Source organism: Monodon monoceros, unplaced genomic scaffold, assembly GCF_005190385.1.
Source record: "Monodon monoceros isolate NGI ecotype Baffin Bay Population unplaced genomic scaffold, NGI_Narwhal_1 Super_Scaffold_9, whole genome shotgun sequence".
Lineage (NCBI taxonomy): Eukaryota > Metazoa > Chordata > Mammalia > Artiodactyla > Monodontidae > Monodon > Monodon monoceros.
This window is the reverse complement of record NW_021703786.1, coordinates 36,799,700-36,820,383: the sequence shown is the minus strand read 5'-3', so window position 1 is coordinate 36,820,383 and position 20,684 is coordinate 36,799,700. Positions and strand designations below refer to the sequence as shown.

Here is a 20,684-nt window from a genome sequence, read left to right as displayed (position 1 = left end):
GCAGAGACTGGGGTGACGCAGAGACTGGGGTGACGCAGAGACTGGGGTGACGCAGCCACAGGCCACCAGCTACACGCCAAGAACTGCTGGCGCCGCCAGAGGCTGGAAGAAGCGAGCGAGAGCCTTCGGAGGGAGCACGGCCCTGCCAGTACCTTGACCTTGGACTTCTAGCCTCAGGACCCTACGAGGACACATTTCTGTTGCTTTAAGCTACCAGTTTGTGGTAATGTGCCACAGCATCCCCAGGAAACGAGTAGCCTGGAGACAGATTTAAAGTATCAAGGAGCATTGACTAATGAAAGGATAAAGCTGAGGTCCAGTTCTGTCTATCTGCAAAATAGCACGCTCTCTCCTGTAGATTGCTCTGCATCTGACCTCTAGTTTTCGACCCCGACCACCACTGCTGTGCTGTCCTGGACTCAACCCCTAGGAGCCTGCACAGGCTCCAGGACACTGGCTGAGAACTCTAGGAGCCAAGGCTGTACTTCACCTGTTACTGAGGTGAGAAAACCTGTGTGTCAGATACACCAACAAACAGCCACTAATTAGATTTGGGGATAAGACTTGATTTTACTCTGGAACTATAAGCAATCCTGGCACACAACTGCAACTTGTGTATATTTGCCTAATTCTACACTGCATGTTCTATTCTTCTGAAATTAACATAATCAAGTTTAGTATACTTAATGTCGTAATATCAAATGAATAAACATGACTTCATACATACTCCATAGTTTTACCAGCCTGTGATGAAGAAACCCAATTATGATAATTTAAAGACAGAAACAATAACTTCCTGCAACTGTCTGTAAGAAAAGAAGGTTCGCTTCCCCTGGAAGAATTCACAATACCACAAATAAGATACTTAACCTCTTCAGCTTTCATACAACTTAGTTAAAAACAAAAAACCTCCAACAGAATCGGTGCAATAGTCTCAATTGCATGTATGAGTCTCAAATTTATATAACAAATTTAAGAAAAATTCACAAATATCAAAATGTTCTCAAAGTAAATCTGCTGCCCCACTAACTCAGCATTCCCCTCAGTAGACTTAGCACCTACCCTGGCAGGCTGTAAAAGGATTCAGGATGCTATATGTGCGCTATATTTAACGTATTTATACAATCAATATCAGATCTCCCCAGCCACCAAAACGATTCCTAAAACTATGTTACATGGAACAATATTTTAAGTCAAGCAATACTGTTCTTATACATCTTTGGTGTTTAAAATATTTACTATTTTTCCATTCATTTTTCTACTCACATGGAGACATGCTTAAAATAAAACAAGTACTCTTACAACTCCACAATGAAAAGATAACCCAAGTATAACACCGGCCAAGGATTTGAACAGACGTTTCTCCAAAAGAGTCATATCATGACCAATGAACACATGAAAAGATGTTCAAAATCATCAACCATGGGCTTCCCTGGTGGCGCAGTGGTTGGAGTCCACCCGCCGATGCAGGGGACACGGGTTCGTGCCCCGGTCTGGGAAGATCCCACATGCCGCAGAGCGGCTAGGCCCGTGAGCCATGGCCGCTGAGCCTGCGCGTCCGGCGCCTGTGCTCCGCAACGGGAGAGGCCACAACAGTGAGAGGCCCGCGTACCACAAAAAAAAAAAAAAAAAATCATCAACCATTAGGGACATGAAAATCAAAATCACAGTGAGATACCACTTTCACACCGACTAGGGTAACCAGAATCAAGAAGATTCGCAATAATAAGCACTGGCAAAAACAAGGAGACACGGGCATCTTCATACACTGCTGACGGGACCGTAAAATGGAGCAGCTGCTTCAAAAAAACTCTCTGCCAGGACATCAAAAAGTGAACCACAGTTACCACGTGACTCAGAAATTCACTCCCAGGTATACACCCGAGAAAACCAAAAACACGTTATGTACACAAAACCTGGAATGTTCACAGCAGCACTATTCACAAAAAGTCCATCAGAGACAGAGAGAGACAAATACCATACGATACCGCTTCTATGTGGAATCTAAAAAAAAATGATTCAAATGAACTTATATACAAAACAGAAATAGACCCATAGACATAGAAAACAAATTTATGGTTACCAAAGGGGAAAGGGGCAGGATAAATTAGGAGTTTCGGATTAACATATACAGACTACTATATATAAAATAGATAACCAACAGCACAGGGAGCTATACTCAATATTATGTAATAACCTATAAGGGAAAAGAATCTGAAAAAGAACACGAACACACACACACACAATCACTTTGCTGTACACCTGGAACTAACTACATTGTAAATCAACTATACTTCAATTAAAAAAAAAAGATGCAATCCCTGAAGACTTCAAAACAGAAAAAAAGAAAAAGAAAAGCCCATGTTTATCTTGCAGCCCCACAGCACGACTGTAAATGCATCTTAAAGAAGAACCTGTGTGCAGAAACAAATCTTGCAAAATTCCCCCGAGCTTAAAAAAAAAATAGTTGAATCCTACCAGTCAGATTTCTTAATGCTTTTTTAAATTCCAAGAAGGTCAGCAAAACGATTAGTTGAGCAGACAATCTGGCATGAAGAGCTCAGGCCAATGAGGCAGAAACGTGAGTTCTAGATGCCACCAACGAACCACGTGGCACCTTCACCTATAGATTCTCACCTGTTTAGAGAGGGGAGCAGATTGCACCTCCCAAGCCTGGCTGATTATCAGACCACCTGGGAAACTTTTAAGAAATCTTTTCACTGTGGAAAATTTCAAACACGTGCAGAGTAGCGAGAACAATGAATCCTGAGCACCCATCACCAGCTTAAGCAATGATCTACTGGCCCATTTTGTTTCAGTGAGAAACTCTTCCATCCTCCTTCCTACTCTACTGGACAGCTTTTCAAGGACACGAATTCTGGGCCACACCCCATGAGATTCTGATTGATCAGGTCCATAATGGGACTGGGGAATGTTTGTTTCCCCCCTAAAGAGTCACTTTGGAAACCAATGGCCTGGAAGACCCTTAAATTTCTTTCCAGCAACAGAACTCTATCAGCATAGAATGTGGGAAGCAACAAATGCCAGAGGTCAAGTTTATGAAACTATAAAAAATATTTTATGTGCAGCATATAAACTTTACAGGACATTAAGCTGATGAAGAAGCTGGTGTTACTTCTTTCGATTTAAGCATAGACCTGGACCCTTAAGAAAGAAAAATTCTGCTCAGTGCAGTGTTCCAGAATTTAGAATTGCAAAAATGCATATCATTCTTACTGCTTGCTTGGAACCAGAGTGAAGTCCACCACCAAAGGGAAATTTTGCACAGCACCCAAACTTCAGAATTAGACCGATGTGCTTCACGACACTCCACGAGCAGCTGACAGAAATCAGCGCCGCCATGCGGAGACGATCACGGGCACCACGGAAACTCTCACGTTTGTTAGCCAGGCAGAGGGTTCTGACTCGGTAAACGCTTTTGTCTTTGACAGTTTTATCTTTAAGATGGTCCCCTATGACCATCTTAGCTTTCAAACTCACCCAAACTTTCTGACAGCGTCCTGTTCAGAAGAAACCATCCAGATTTCTATCGGTCGCTGCATTCAAAAGCCGTTTTTGCGGCTTCCCAACTACAACACAGAGAGCCCTAGCAAGGAAAGCTCCACGCTGCGTTCTGGCTATGGGATCACAAAATCCTAACAATGGAAGGAACACTAGGAACCACACAGCTGTCCAAATTGATGACGAATCTTTTCAGTTTAAAATATTGCTTTTAACTTCTGTACAATCAAAATGACAATGTGCACGAAATTAAATGTAAATCCGTAAGTGAAACCTGGTTGATCGTACGGGCATCCCAAACAACCCCTGGGCCTTAGGATCAGACGACAGCACCCAAGGAAAACCAGGCTGCCCGTGACCAGCTAATGGGAGGCGGCACCCACAAACAGCAGCTAAGGCTCTGGCACATCCACACGGAAGCACCCAAGTTGGCTAAGGGACCAGACGTGCTACCAAGAAAACTAACTCTTAGCGTTTGTGTTTACCAGCACTGACAATGGACCATCAGGCACGGTCTGGGTCTGATCAACACCATTAAAGCAAATTGGTGGTGAGATGGGGAAACACACAGCCCTCTGATTTCAGCATGTGCACCACGTTGATTCACGTCTGTTATTTATCTGTCTTAGATATTTAGCTCGATGCCTGAAATATTTCCTTGTTCCTCTGGCCTTCACTTCTCTCCTTCCCTACAGGAGACTCTACAGCTTTGACATTCCTTCGCTTCTTGACTCAATATTTGTTGAGTGCTTACGATTTGCCAGGAATGGTGTTAAGTGCTGAGGAGACGAGCCCACCGAGAACCCTGGTCCTCAGCGAACTTTAACGCGGATGGCAACCCCTACCACCACCTCCACCCCAACGCCCTTACATGAGACAGTGTAACAGAGTGACTTGTAATGTGGCAAATCAAGGCGGTCCTGGAGACCGAGAGCAGCACCCAAGTGTCCCTGGACCACAGAGGGGGAGGGAGGATGGGACGCAGCGGCGGGAGCTTTTCTGACCACCTCCACTTCACAAGGACATCTCCCTCACTCTGGGTCCCTGCCAAGGGCATCACAGCTCCTGCTGCATCCCTGTGCAGCTGTTTCATCTCCTGCTGCAGGTGTCCACACACGGGTACCATGACCTTAGCCTCTATCCAGGACCCAGAGCGGCGCTAGGCATCTGTTACGTGACCGATTTGGTCCCTGGATAGACGCTCAGGGAGTCTCCTCTTAAAAGGCAATCAAACTGCATTGCCAATATCCCGTCTATGAAAAACCCACATTTACTCGAATGGCCTCTGGGGACACGCTGGTCAGCTAAGAACTGTTTCAGTGGTGAGAAAGCCACTGATGGAAAACTCGCTGCACGTAGGAGTGACCAAGGGCTGGCGGTCGGGGGCTCTCGCACCTCAGCCATAAAGACAGCTGTTCAACGGGGACGGAAAGATGACCCAGAGACTCCTGGTGAAACTCTGAAACGGGGCACGGATTTTTAGGGGTTTGTGGGGTGGCGGGAGGAAAGTATCAGAAGCAAGGGCTCCATTTCCCCACTACGTCTGCTGAGAGCACACGACCGTGGCTTGTGGCAGAGACTGAGTGTGAACAGGGTGGTGGCAGCAGCCGGCCCACACGATGCATTGCTTCGAGCCCTTGCCCACCTGAAGCTTTAGAATCATGGGTCCATCTCCAGTCCGTGGCTCCCTGCTTCCCAGAAAGGATCTCTTTAAAGGGCCCCCAAGAAACGCCATCAGAGAGGAGTCTTCAGAGCCCTTGGGGACATGAAGATGGATGAAAAAGAAACACAGTCATTGTGAATGACTTTGACAATTAGCACGGCTTCTGTGAGGCCACCTCACTGGCATCAACCACTCACGGATGAACCCTGACGGGTCCCCGCAGTGAAACAGGAGCACGAAGGCTGTGTCCTGAAAGCACGCCTGCGACAGGCTTGTACACCGTCATGTCAGCTCGGTACTACGGTGGGGACTGGTGAGGGGGCAAGGCTGTTCATTAATTCCTTTTCTTTTCTTTAAAATATGATATGATCCATATACTGCACAATCCATCTGAAGTATACAATTCAATGGTTTTTAGTACAGAGTTGTGTAACCACAACCACAATCAATTTTAGAACATTTTCATCACCTCAAAAAGAATCCCAAACTCATAAGAAGTTCCTGCCCACTCCCCTGTGGCCACCCCACTGCTCCCAGCCCGAGGCATCCATAACCTACTTTCTGTCTCTACAGCTCCACCTATTCTGGATATTACACGTAAATGGGATCATGAAACGTGAACTTCTGTGTCCGACTTCTTTTGCTTGGCATGATATATTCACCACAGTGTAGCAAGAATCAGGATTTCACTTCTTTTTACTGCCCAATAATATTCACTGTATGAATATAGGACATTTATTTATCCAGTCATCAGCTGATGGACATTTGGGTGGTTTCCACTTTGAGGTGAGTTTTTTGTTTTTGTTTTTTTTTTTTTTTTGCGGTACGCGGGCCTCTCACCGCTGTGGCCTCTCCCGTTGTGGAGCACAGGCTCCGGACGCGCAGGCTCAGCGGCCACGGCTCACGGGCCCAGCCGCTCCGCGGCACGTGGGATCTTCCCGGACTGGGGCACGAACCCGTGTCCCCTGCATCGGCAGGCGGACTCTCAACCACTGCGCCACCAGGGAAGCCTCTGGGGTGAGTATTTTAATACGAGATGAGCCAGCTCACTTTCTGGCACTTCTGATTTCCCAGCTGTGAAAAACAGGCCTTATTTGGAAATAGGGTCTTTGCAGATGTAATTAAGTTGAGGATCTCAAGAGCAACTAGAATTTGGGGGCAGGGGCTAAATTCAAACCCAGCGACTGAACTCTTTATAAGAAAAGGGAGAGGGAGGTTTGAGATGCAGAGGGATAGGGAAGAAAGCCTTATAAAGACAGAGGTAGAGCCTGGAGGGACGTCTCTACAAATCAGGAAACGCCAAGGACGGCCGGCCACCATCCGGAGAGAGTGATGTCATAAAAGGACCCAACTCTGCCAACAGCTGGATTTTGGATGTTTGGCCTCGGGAACTTCGAGAGAACACATCTCAGCCACTGCACTGCGGTCATTTGTCACGGGAGCCCCAGGAAACTAATACAGATGTGAATTCCTGCAGTAAGTGTGCTTAGAAGGGTCTCCATCTTGGTCCTTCATCTTGGAATGCGGGTCCCCGAGTCGCCAGCAATTCCAGGGCCCCGCTCAGGATGATGCGATTTTGAGGGGAGTGTAGGATGTCCGAGGCTCTCTGCAGAGGAGAGGGGCAGGGTTCCAGTCTAATCTCTAATTTAATTCTTTTCCCCTGGAACCAGGAGACTGTTCTTTTGGATTGGGGGAACTTAACTGTAAACGTGCCAAAGGAAAAAGAAAACACAAGTTATGGACAAACATCCTCTTCCTGTGATTGCCCTGAGCGTGCTGGGCGGCAACACGCTAAGTAACATCTCTTTCCGGGGTCGCCTGGCTCTGCCCTTCGCTCAAGGCACTCAGACCATCGGCGTGAAGAAATAGATTCCAGCAATTTCTTGCCAAACTAAAACTAAGGAAGCCATCTGGGAGAGAAATCTACAGCTTTGTCCCTTCTGTCACACGTCATCAAGCCGGAGCTGAGTGCTGGTAAACACAGGTCTAAAGCCTGCAGTCCTCAGACCACCCCACCCTACTAGCACTTGCCAGGACGGGCGTCACCTTTAACACCGGGTGACATCATCAGGTTCGGGCACTTGGATCTCCCTGTGAAATACTCTAATTAGGTGACTCGTGTTTGGGGAAAGGGGCAAAGACATACAACCCTCCCTCACACCAGACCTCTGGGGGTACTAAGTGAGATGGGGCAGACTAGCTCTCACATCAACCATGCCTTCCTGGGCATCTGCCTTCCAACATACGGGAGTGTTGAGTAAGGTGGGCTGAAAACTGAAGGAGCTCAAGAGGCAGGAACTTTCTTTTTCTTATTTTTATTTTTGGCTGTGTTGGGTCTTTGTTGCTGGGCGCAGGCTTTCTCGATTTGCAGCGAGCGGGCGCTACTCTTCGTTGCGGTGCGCGGGCTTCTCATTGCAGTGGCTTCTCTTGTTGCGTAGCACGGGCTCTAGGCGCACAGGCTTCAGTAGCTGCAGCACACGGGCTCAGTAGTTGTGGCACGCGGGCCCTAGAGCACAGGCTTAGTAGTTGTGGCACACGGGCTTAACTGCTCTGCAGCATGTGGGATCTTCCTGGACCAGGGCTCCAACCCATGTCCCCTGCCGCGGCAGGCGGATTCTTAACCACTCTGCCACCAGGGAAGCCCCGGCAGGAACACTCTTTTCCCATTTTGTTAAAGAGAGAAAGGATAAGGACCAAAAACATCTTCATGTCTATAACCAAGATTGCTCTTTGATCTCCCCAGTACCCAACCTCCTCTTCTTCCAGTGATGGAAACCCCTCCCCACTTCACCCCCAAAGTTTTCACTGGCTGCTCAGCTGCGATGACCTCTGCCGGCCTCCCCTGCAGTCCAACGTAGCTGTGTTACTGGTTGAGGCTGGAGCTGACTCCTCTGGGTCTCGCCTTCAAGACATCACGCTTAAGTGCCCCATCCTCCCCTCCCCACTTCCATGCAAACCAGCTTCAACCATGCGAACGAGGAAAGCATCCCAGCCCACGGACAGAGCATCACGGTGGCAGAAACTCAGGTGCCTGAGTGACCACGAGGAGAGAGCTGCCCACCAGCTTCAGGACTGCTCTCCTCTCAGCTCAGCCACTGGAAGCTGGTATCTCTTTAATACAGCTGCTTAGCATCCACCCAGACTAATCCTCAGGGTCAGGCATTTAAGCCCTGAATACATGCTTCTTGATTTATAGTGTTCTTTGGTTATGAACAATTTACAAAACAAATCACAATTCATGCGTCACATGAATCTAAGGACCAGAGGCAGTTTACATAGCTCAGTGACCAGCAGCCCAGAAGGCTTGAAGGGAGCTTCAGAAGGACCGTGGTCCAGCCTTGCCCCAGAATGATTTGCTACTTGACCCTGAGCGAGTCATTTGATCTCCTTTCCTCTGTGTGGATGCAATCTCTTGATTCCTTGGATGCACAAGAGAAAAAATAACAAAAGAGCAAAGTTTTTCATGAAACCAACTGATGCAAAATCTTTAGAAATATTCTCAGCGTAAGTCCTTTTTCTCTTTCTCCCCTTACCGCCCCCCTTTTTTTTTCCTTTGCAGGCAGGTGGTGTTAAAAGAGCTTTCTTTGACAAAATGGTGGTGTAGCTGATAGTAACTTCTACTAATAGCCTTACTTTAAAAAAAAAATTAAAAGTTGACCACTCTAATGCTCATCCCATCCATTAAAAAATTGTTTGCTAGACCACAAAACCCCCGAATCTAGGACCAGTCACCCTCAAACCACGACATTCTGTGATCTCTGGGTTCACAAAGGTAAACTCAGAAAAGGCAACTGATGTTTCAGCGGCAATTAAAAAAAAAAACACAACAAAACACGTTTGTCAGAGATGACAGCTCTCTCGCCGACATGCTCAGAGTTACAGAGAAAGACCCTGTTCCCTGGAGAACCAGCCATGGCCCAGTGCCAGCCAACCTGGAAGGGAGCCCTGGACACAGGCCCCTCAGGGCCCCCGTGAGGCTGCCAAAAGATGGAGCCTCTACTCATTTTCCTGTAGAACAAACCAGATCTTTCTTCAAACCTTAGAGGAAGCAAGTCCTCATGGCCCATAATTAAATCCCCAAAATGGGCACTTTTTACTAGGAAGGAGCTATTTAGAAAGTTCCAGAATGATGAATGAAAACTGAATCTTAAAAGTAGAATTTGATTTTAGGCTGCTTTGAAACTGCTAGGGAATATTTTTTTTTTTCTGTTCTAACAGTCTCCCTACAAGGATTAACAAGATGAAAAAAGAGAATGATAAAAGCCTATAACAAAAGCCTGTACAAATTGAGCAGCAGAACCTGGGTAAGCACTTTATAGGCCTTATTCCCTGATTCTCACAAGGACTCTGGAAGCATCTAGATTTTACAGACGCAGGAACTCAGCACAGGCAGGTTAGGTCACTTGGCCGACATCGCAGAGCTGGTCGTGGCCAGGCAGGGATTTGAACCTGGGCTGGGTGACAGCAGATCTGTGCTCTCCCCGCTGCGCTCGGCAGAGGATGGACCTAAACACCACGGTGGGCCTCACGGCTGCCCACACCCCTGTTTGTCGGGAGACTCTCATTCCTGGACCACCATCCTCTTTAGTGTCCTCTGGGGGCTGCACACCCGAGCACAGCATCAGTGATGCTGTTTATACAACATTTGTAACAGAACCTGACCATCCGCAAACCACTTTTCCATCCACCCAGTGGCTTGAATCTGACGTCTGTGAGGCAGGTGAGGCTGGTATCTTATTATCTGGACGGACAGGAGTCGCGTGTGCTTGACATGCAACTCACGTCAAGCACAGGTGGGGCTGCACCTTTCGTCATGGTCAGCGCTGTACGTGGTTTAGGCAGAAGACCATGTGTGGTGAGGGGAGCTACATGGACCAGCCCAAGGGAGCCTCTGCCCTGCCCACCTCCCTTAACTGAAGACCGGCCTCCTGCCCTGGGGGCAGCCCCCCTGTGTCTGGGGTTGGCTGCCTCTGCACCCAGAGGATGACCCGAGACCCAGGACCTCAGCCACCTCCCTGTTCCCGATTCACAGGACGCGCCTGGCACGGGAATAATTTGGGGCTGTACTCGGAAGTCTGAGAAGTGAGCAGGGCTTTGATCCAGTAATTCCAGGCTTGGATTCCCCACCCCCACAAGGAAGTAGTTAAAGATATTCACAAATATCCATGTTTACGTCAAGCCTGCTTTAAAAAAAAAAAAAGGAAAGCACCAATGTATCTAATAATAAGGAATCTTTCCAGATCTTCAAGATACAAAGGAAACCTATGCGGCCATTAGAGCTGACACTGTAGGACTATATCCATTAGCCAGGAAGGAGATTTCCAAGATATTTATTAAGTGAAAAGGGAACAACCTGAAACAATCTGTACTTTACAATCGCTCCTGCTGTTACATGGCACACGGTCACACACGTGTGACTCTGCAGTAGCTGTCCCCTGGTGGGTAGAACTATGCTTTCGGTGGGGTTTGTGATGAACACAAATTGCTTCTGTATTAGGAAGAACGTCTCTCCACTTTGGGAGAATGGCAGCTAATCACCACATGCTGGTGGGTGTTAGCAGGCTAGTCTAACCCTTTCAGAGGTCACAGGACACTCTGACCTGCAAGTGGGAGGTGGTGATCTCCTGGGCAAGGGTGGTGGCAGAGCAACTCATCACTGAAGCCTCAAACAAGGGAGCCTGGAGACCCACCAGGAACAAATGCATGCTCCTAAAGGTGATGCTTTAAGGAGGCAAAACAGAGACTCAGGAAGAAAAAAACATGGTGAAAGCCCTATCCTGATACCATCTCAACAAAGAAGAACTGCCACGATCCATTAGCTTATTAGCACATCACAAACCACAGGTGACCTTGGCCAACGCAGGGCGTTTGGGGCACCAAAAATCCACGTGTAACTTACAGTCAGCCCTTATCCCCGGCTCCCCCGTACTCGAGGATTTAACCAGCCATGGATCGTGCAGTATGTACTGTAGCATTTGCTGTTGAAAAATATTTGCGTTTAAGCGGACGCACACAGGTCAAACTTGTGTTGTTCAAGGGTCAACTGTAGTCTCAGAAGCAGAATGAACAGACCCTTTTACAGATGCTTCTCTTAAAGCGGTTATTGCCCTTTTCTTCTTTTTCTTTCGTAAAAATATTTTAGCTAAAAGGTCACAGACCAGGAGAAGATACTTGTGACTCGTAACAAGAAATGAGTATCTAAGATATGTAGAGTTTCTAACAATCAATGAGAAAAGAGCCACCTCTCTCCCACGTCCCTAAGAGTCACAGAAAAAAAGTATGCCAAGGATATTATACTTCATACAACAAATATATGGAAAAGTATTTAACCTTTCCAGCAATCACAGAGAGGCAAATGCCTGCCGCTTCACACCTGTCAGGTTGAAACTGTTCAATCTGATAAAAGCACTCACTGGTAGGGACCTGAGGCAACAGAACCCTCCGACACCGCTGGAGAAAGGCAAACTGGTTCAGGCATTTTGGAAAGCAAGTTGCCAAACCCAGTACAAGACAAGTCCACCTTTGGACCAGCAGTTCCCCTCTAGGTGTACCCAGACCTGGGGAATTCTCACACGTGTGTGCAAGCTGAGCGGAAGAGTGCACACTGCAGCTCTGTTAAAAAGCGCAGAAAAGGGGACTTCCCTGGTGGCCCAGTGGTTAAGACTCCACGCTCTCAATGCAGGGGGGCCCGGGTTTGATCCCTGGTCCGGGAACTAGGTCCCGCATGCTGCAACTAAGACCCGGCACAGCCAAATTAATTAAGTAAGTAAATTAAAAAATGCAAGAGCAGGAAGGCAGAAGCAACCCAGCTGAATCCCAGCAGGGCAACAGATAAATTGTTGCCGCTATGTAACAAGGGAAGCGAAGGGACTAGATCTCTGCGAAACAATGGGGATGAACCTCAAATCTGAAACTTTGGAGCAAAGAGAATACATGTTATAAAAAAACGGTGTATCCTGTAAAACAACAGATGCAACATTTAAGACACACAATGACGTTAGATAATTAGCTAGACAGACATTTATACACGTGTTGAGAATGTGACAATGATGCACATCCACCTCAGAACAGTGATCACCTTGGGAGGAAGGAGGAAGGAGGAAGGAAAAGGGAGGAGGGGCAAGAACATAACATTTGACACAAGAAAATTCCCTGAGACAGACACTCCCACAGGACTGGGAATGCGGGGAGAGATGCGGCCGCAGTGACACTAAGGAAATGTCCTGTCACGTTCAACTTCCACGATTCCAGTCCAGGATTTCGCTCCTTTCCTATCCCAGGAGGATGGAAATCTGCGGGTTTCTGAGTGGACCCTAACTGCTGAGCAGACCTGCAGAGACCGTTCGCAATGGCAACGTCTGAACGGCGCGGCGGCGGTGAGGCTAAAAAGGCCCTTCGCCATCACCTCTGCTGTGTCCACACCCTCAGCCGTGACTGCGTGTCCACCTGGGGTTCCGAGGGCTCCAGGCCCACGACGGCAGGCAGGGACAGGGTCTCCTTCACATGTCATGGCGCTGTGGGCACTAGGCGCCAACTGATGAGCGTTAACTGTCACCAGAACACCGAGTCACTGGGGAGCGAGCCCCAAGAGGAACCTAGTAAAGATCCCTTCAAGCTGAAAGCCGTATCCTGACATCAGCATCGCACAGCAGCAACGATCTCCAGGAAGGGCACAACCTCAGGCCGCAAAGGGGGATGGGCTTCTTTTAAGCTAAGTCCTAAAGGGACCAGTTACTGGTCCAGGGTTGAAAGGGCAGAGGAGCCCATTTTTCTGATACAAGGGACGACGAATTCCGCATGCCCTGTGTCTTCTGCAGGGAACGCTGCTGGGACTCACCTCTCATCGCATCAGCTAAAGATGTGATCGGGGAAGTGATGCTAATCCTGGCTCATTACCTGAACACCTGGAGTGAAGAAAAAATTTTTTTAAACCAAAAGCATTTTTGGAGGCCAAGTAGATACTGAGTCCTGGGCTAAAGGAACCCCAGAGCTAGGACAGGCCAGTGGGAGCCAGTTGCACTGTGGACCCTGCGGTGGGTTTAGGGTTGATCTCCAGGGGCTCCTGGAAGCCTCCTCTGCCCATTCAGATCAACAGGGTCACGGTGCCACAGCAGCAAGCCACAAGTACAGGGCCAGGTACCGGTGTAAACTGTGCGTTAATTCACTGAATCTTAACAACCCGCGTCATCTTGAGAGGTAGACTCCCCCACTTGTCTGGATTCACCCAACAGGTTAGGTGTCAAACATAATCCCCTTGAGGACAAGAAAGCTCATGAGGTCAAGGAGAGCCCGAGTCCAGATTCCAGCACATTCGCTGAGCTCCTGCTGTAAGTTCCGTGCTGTGCCCCCTGTGCACACGCTCCCATGTGCTGCTTGGGACCCAGCGGGGTAAATACCACCACCTCCAATTTCCACGAGGAAAGAGCCAAGGCTGGGAGACGTTAAGCCCTCAAGGCTGGTGAACGGGGAAACTGGCTCTCAAACTTTTTCAAAGATCAGTCTGAATCCTCACCTCCAGCATCCAGGACCGTGACCTTCTTTGGAAAGAAGGTCTTTGCAGACGTCATTAAGGATCTCTCGGTGGCCCTAAATCTAATGACGGGCGTTCTCAGAAAGAAGAGGAAGATCTGACAGAGACGCAGGAGACAAGGTCTTGTGAGGACAGAGGCAGAGACTGGAGTGATGCTCTACAAGCATCGAAACACCAAGAGTTACAGGGGGGAAGGAAGGATGCCCCCCAGAGCCTCTGCAGGGAGCCTGGCCCTGCTGACACCTTGATTCTGGACTCTGGCCTCCAGAACCGTAAGAGAATGAATTTCTGTTCTTTTTTAAGCTACCCGGTTTGCGGTAATTTGTTACAGTCATCCTAGGAAACCGATCACCAGTTCACCTCGCAGATCTGCTTGACGCCAAGCCAGAACCAAGTGGGGACAGGAAGATGCAGAGGGGAGGAGACGGGAGTTGAGGGACATGGAACTTGTGCCCAAACGTGATGTTTTCTCCCCTTCTGCCCACCCAGCAGACTTCGGCTTTGAGCTCAAACCAAGATCAACCAGAGGAATTAACAGCGTGAAATGCCAGCACTCTTCGAACATGTATCACCAGCTTTCTAGAATATTCTTGAGGCTTCAGGCTGTGGGTCTAGGACACACACCTCTGCAATCTTAGTGTTGCAAGAAAGATAAGTTGTTTTGGAGAGAGACTATAATAGCTTTGGGCTTTTTTCCCCTTCCCTTTTCAAAAGGCAAATCCATCTTTAAAAAAAAAAAAGAAGAAAAGAAAAATATTCATCACCCATAATCTTACCACCTTAACAGAATTATTTCTCATTTAAAAAAATATCTCTCAATTAAAATAATTTTCCTCTGCTCCTAACCAGAGAAAGTGATTTTTTTTTTTTTTTTTGGCTCATTTAACTAAACATTAACCCAGGAGCTGTTTGATTTCCATCAAAGATATGCAAGAGCAGGACTGTAATTCTTTAAGAATGTTTCCCCAAAGGAAACTAACCATTAACTGTGACTTCCTTCGGGATATGCCACTTCAAGTCTCATAGGAATACATTCATTTTGCACAGTACTTAAAACTTCATCACCCATTCTTAACCCTTGCATTTTGGTATGTTTATGAAGTGTCCCCAAACAGAAAATCCTCAGTTCAGGATTAGATGCCTGGAGCTACTAAAAATAAAACAATGTCACTCACATGTGGAACCTAATTTTAAAAAATGATATAAATGAACTCATTTACAAAACAGAAACACACTCACAGATTTCAAAAACAAACTTATGGTTACCAAAGGGGAAACGTGGCCGGGGGGGATAAATTAAGAGTTTGGGATTAACATACACACACTACTAGATATAAAATAACCAACAAGGCCCTACTGTAGAGCACAAGGAACTCTACTCAGTACCCTGTAATAAACTATATGGGAAAAGAACCTGAAAAAGAATGAATAGGTATATATGTATATATATATATGTATAAGTGATTCACTTTGCTGTACACCTGAAACTAACACAACATTGTAAATCAACGACATTCCAATAAAATTATAAATAAATAAATAAATAAAACAGTGAGATAGGATAAGAAATCATCAAATCATAAAGCAATGTTCATGAGATATTCCCCAATCTGTCACTTAATCTGTCACCTAATATGTAACTTATCCAGCAGTCATACATCTGGGAACCTCGGTTATCTTTACCAGGCATCAGAGCCCAGCAATAATGTATTCACTACTTGAAAACAAAAAATAATGACAGCAAACACACACATAATGATAGCTCCCTCTGTGCCTGGACTGTTTGAAATGTTCTAACACGCATTCACTCATTTAATCCTCAAAGCAGCGCTGTGCGGTAGATTCTATTTTCCCCCATTTTACAGATGAGGAAACCAAGGAACAGAGAGGTGAGTGACACAGCCCGAGACACACGTCTTCTAGGTGGCAGAGCTGGGACTCCATCACGCTGTCTTGCCCCAAAGTCTATGTACTTAACCTGCACATTCCACAAAGCTCTCGTTCTTAAGGGACCAGCTTGGGGGTCCCAGGCAGGGACTCTCTCCTCTGACTCTAGTTTTAATAAGAGCAATGACTATCTACCAGGCAAAGGCTGGGGAAGGTACACAGAAGACCTCTGCAGGGTGCACGCAGCATCGAGGCCGACATCCAAAGAATGAACCGGTCCACCCGGGCGCTGGTTCTCCACGGTCAGTCGGCCTGGGTTCTGCCCCTGAATACCTGGCACGGCCGGTGTGACCAGCTGGATGTCCTCCCTGACTACTGTCCCCACGCCACAGAAGAGGAGACACACCAGAGAAGTAACTCATCCAGGGAGACACGGTAAGAAGACGGGCCTGGTTTCTGCACCACGTCGCCCAAGCTGACTAAGAAGACGTCATCAGCTTGCTCCGAGAAGGCAGAGAAACGTTTAAAAGTTTTAGAGCGATCCCCTCTCAAATACGGTTAAGGAAAAGGTGGGGTGATGTTTTGCGACAAGCGAACATCACGTGAACTTCACACTTGAGGGCCCATAAATCACGCTGCTTGGAGAAGAGCCACACGCGTGAGCCTTGTCTGTGGCCGCTTCTGACCACCTGGCCCACGGAGCCGAGAATGTTTATGGTCTGGCCCTTTGCGGAGGAAGTGCCCCGGCCGCCGATCTAGACAGTTTATTTCAAAGAAGTACTCCTTCTCTGGTGATAGAATAAACGAGGCAGTAAAGGACTAATAAAACAACCTGCAAGCAGCACAGTCATTATCGTCACTAAATTCTGTGAGTTCTAACGGGTGGCTGTGTACCAAGCATGTTCAATCCTCTAATGAGACGGACTTTCCACTCACTTCTATTATTTCTAGGAACACGTGACAAATTGAGGATTAGAGAAAAGAATCCTTAAACCCCCCCCCCCCCGATTTCATCTGAGCCGTCCGTCCTCCTACACACCGTATGAGTCCATTGGTATCAAGTGCAAACACAGGCAAAGCTAATCCAGGCCGTCAGGTGAGGAGAGCCGTCACCTTCCCGGGGGGGCAGAGGGCGGAGGGGGGGGGTGCCGGGTGCTGGGGTGTCCTGGGTGCAGGTTACACGGGCGGGTTCAGGGGTGAAAACCCACCGAGCTGCACGCTGAAACTGCACTTTATACGAAATGCATGGGCTTGAATATCATAAAGGCTTATATATGTGTAAGTGGGTGGCCTCTTATACTTGGCTCTGCAGAAGCTGACGTGCCTGTTCTTAGCTCTCTGAAGGGCCGAGAACGCAGGGGGCGCTGGGGGTCCGAGCCCGAACACTGCCCTGTGGTCTCCCGCTGGGCGGCAGGGGCACGGAGGCCCACCGGGAAAGCCAGGAGGGTAAGCCTCTTCCCACCCCGTCTGGTCCCTCCCCGACCCAGGGCCAAACCCTGCCGGCTTCAGAGCGCAGCACGGCCCGGGGCTGGAGATCTGAGCGGAACGCAGGGACGCCAGCAGGCCGGTGCAGACAGACTCCTCAAGAATCTGAGGCTGCAGGAGTCCTTGCTCACTCGCCCATTAAGGGAATGGAAATGTTAGCTTTTAAGAACAGACCCTGGGCACCCGACTAGGAACTGACTTTACTTCAGGTATAAGCTTAGAGTTATTCATGATGCTGCTGAACTGGTACGGCTGGTACGGCAGACTGTTCCCGGGGGCTATCGAAGTAGGTGCGGGCGGGGCGGGGGGGGGGGGAGACTGGGCTCAACTCTGGACAACAAGGCAAAGGGGGACCTTACAGCCTAGGAGCAGGTGGGGGTCAGTGGATGGAAAATGACCAGGAAAAAACATCAAGGATGAGAGGAGGGGATTCTGGCTAAACCAACCTAACAGGATTCTTGCTGAAGGTGGGGCAGGGGGACCAGACGTCACCAGGGGTGGTGGGGGATGATGGCCTCCATCAGGCCTCGAGGGGATCAGATTCCTGGCGGGGGGGGGGGGGGCGCTTCCAGCTAAGTTGACTCAGCAGGATTCTTGCTAAGACCTGACAATGCAGAGACGAAGCCGGAGCCCACGAGTCAGGGCCTCGCTGAGGAGAGAGCTCAGCGGATGACCAAACGTTGGCCAAGGAGAGAACCTTCGTCAAAGCCACAGGAGGTTACAGCGCAGAAGTCACATCAGAGTTTCTAAGATGAACTTGAGAAACCCAACTACACGGTAAGAGACCTGACTTCTCAGCTTTGTAAATGCACTTTCCCTCTCTTCCTTTAACCTATTTACTGAGTGCCCACTGGGTGAGGGACCGAGAGATGCTGGCCTCCCCAGTGTGACCAAGGAACTCCAGCTTAGAGGACGGAGATCCACATAAAGAGAGTGACCTGCACTGGGCGGTGATGGGCAGGTACGAAGGGACTCGCCAAAGGAAGGGGGGAAACCCGACCCTCCTTCCTACCTCAACTAGGAATCAACAGCATGTGATTTCTCCTTGCTTCCCCTTCACCCCTCTGCCTACCAAGCAAGTAAGCTGGCCCCTTAAACATGCAAACTCAATCAGGTCACCCCCTGAACTGTTGGCATGACTCCCCAGGGACCGGGGGAGACTGGGCCCAGTTAGGAGACTCTCACAGATCTGGACGAGCACATGAGCCAACCCCCTCGGATGTAGAGGGGGGGGGGCGGATTTAAAATAAAAGATGTACAAGGCCTGGAACCTGGTGACTCACAGACGGGGCCACTTCTGTAGAAGGAAATCAATCTCATGCATTTTCTTCCTCATAGTTATACACCACTCGGAGGAAGAGACAGTCTGTGCAAACCAAACCAACCCCACGTGTGTGTGGCCTCACGGACGTTTTGTTCCGTCGACCAGGTGGCTGAACGGCTGGCTGGGTCCACCCTACCCAGGAGATGCGTTTCCTGGATCGTCATCATTTTGAGAGGATAAACAGACATAGACCCCTCCATGCTAAATTCCTCTTCCACTCTGTCCTTCTCCAAGGACTTGACACCCCACTGGACGTGGACCTGGCAGGTGGGAGCCCCAGCTGGCCCGTAGGGCTCCACCTAGCAGAGGTGGGGAGGCTTCCAGGAGTGCTGACCTGGGGGGCGGGGTACCCTGACTCTGGGGTAAGATGAACAGCAAATACCAAAGGGAGATGGTGAACGTTGGACTGTTTTTTACTTTTTAAAAAATTCAGTCCCTTCCTCCGTCACAGATGCAAAGAAAAGCAGTTTTGGAGCCTGGCATTTCCCAGGTAACAAAGGGAAATGGAGGGGAAAGGTTAAAGGAAGAGCTAGCCGGGCTGGGGGGCACAGGATGCCAGTCCTGCATTCGGGGCTGGGCGACACCTCGGACCAGGGGTTGGAGGGAGCTGGCAGCTCGCGAGGGGCGGTGGGACAGCGGGCTAAGCAGTGAGCTCTCAGGATCAAGAATGATGACTCACGCGGCACCAGGGGACCCGCCAGGAGCAGCCCCCACCCCCTGCCACCTGCATCTCACCCGCGACCCCTCCTCCTTCAGCTCCAAATACATGGACACACATGAAAAGAAATACAGGGGGAAAAAAGGCAATTTGAAAAGATACAGTCTACGCCCCTATAAAATAAACATCTCTGTGGGTGAGAAACAGAACAGAACTCAAAGCTGAAGGGGGGCTGGAGCTGCAGGCCCGCCGGGCTCCGGTCCGAAGCAGACCCAGGATGGGCAGCCCCAGCTCCTGCAGACGGAGGCTGAGGGTGGGGTAAGCGAGGGAGATGCCGGCATCTGGGTGCGATGAGGCACCCACCCCCGCTGCCCAGAGAGCCCCCTGCCCAGGCCAGGTCCTGCTTTTACTCTCCTCTGGAAAAGGAGCTTCACTTCTGAGGCCAAAACCAGGAGGGCAGCTCAGAAGCAGAAACAAAGGCCCCGAGGACTGCTCTGAGGGACGCAGAAGTAATCCCCGTCTCTGGGGCTCTGACGGCCAAGTGCTCTGGACCCAGGGGTCTGTTTACTTCACCACCTTTTAAATCCTCTGACCACAGACTGTTAAGATCAGAAGAGCACTGCTCTTCTACAGAGGAACAACTCCTGGGTTTGAGAAGGGAGAAATGAGAGCCCACGAAGCCCCCCTACAGCCTTCGTAAGGGGGCTCCAGGCCCAGGAGCCAAGCGTCGCCCTCCTGCCTTCCGTCTTGAAGCCCGAATCTGCTCATTTATACACGCGAGCTCAGCAGTCAAACAAAATGAGATTTCAAGCCTGGTCAAGTTGTTCATGGATATCACATTTCTCTTGTCCTGTGAACAGCAGAAATGAAATTTCAGCATGAAAAAAGTCCTCAAGCACCTTGCAAAAATCAATAGGAAGCAAATTACATGCCGAAGTAAAGAGCCATGGGCTTTGGCGCTTCAAAAGGCATTTATTTCAAATTACAGACTGGTCCGGAATGATTCAAGCTCTTCCTTGATCATGATGATATCTATAAGGAGGGGGTTAAGTCTCTCTCATGCTCTAAATTAATTTCATAAGGCCAGAATCCAAGCTGCTTCGTGCCTTGTCAATCACCATAGAAGCTGGTACTGTAACCGGGAAATGAATTCTGGTTCATCTTCTGATGCATATATCCTTTATTTAGGCACAACAACGGTGCACATAAAACTGGTATCCTGATGTTAACACTGGGTTGTAACTGATTTTCTATGTTGTGAGCGTCTTGCAAGCCACCATCTGGAACCACTATAATTACTTTGCTTCTCCTCCAGTTATCGGATGATGAGGTGGGTCTAACTCTGTGGACTAATGGTAACTAACCCTAACGCAGAGGGCTTGTTGACTCTAGCCAGACACTGTCCTCAAGCGTTACTTCATTTCACACTCACAACCATATATAAGGTGGTAACAGTCCATGTTTACTGCGTGCTTTCTATGTGCCAGACAAGGTTCTAAGTGCTCTGCACGTTAAAATTTCATTTTAATCCTCACGAAAACACTCAGAGGGAGAGATTATTGTCACTCCCATTTACAGACTCAGAGGCTCAGAGGTTCAGTAACTTGCCGAGGCA

General features: G+C 48.7%; 1 protein-coding gene across 3 annotated transcripts in view; it reads right to left on the bottom strand.

The window, feature by feature from the left end:
- Positions 1–20,684, bottom strand: part of PRKCA (protein kinase C alpha) — a 371,195-nt gene that overhangs the window by 130,139 nt on the left and 220,372 nt on the right. The window contains exon 1 of one of the 3 annotated variants that reach the window (XM_029212922.1): positions 5,168–7,701. The exons of the other annotated variants lie outside the window; for them this stretch is intronic. Within the exon in view, the coding sequence (XP_029068755.1) occupies positions 5,168–5,257 (90 nt within the window). The 5' untranslated portion in view covers positions 5,258–7,701. Of the gene's footprint in view, positions 1–5,167; positions 7,702–20,684 lie in introns of those variants that run through there. 3 annotated transcript variants of the gene reach the window in all.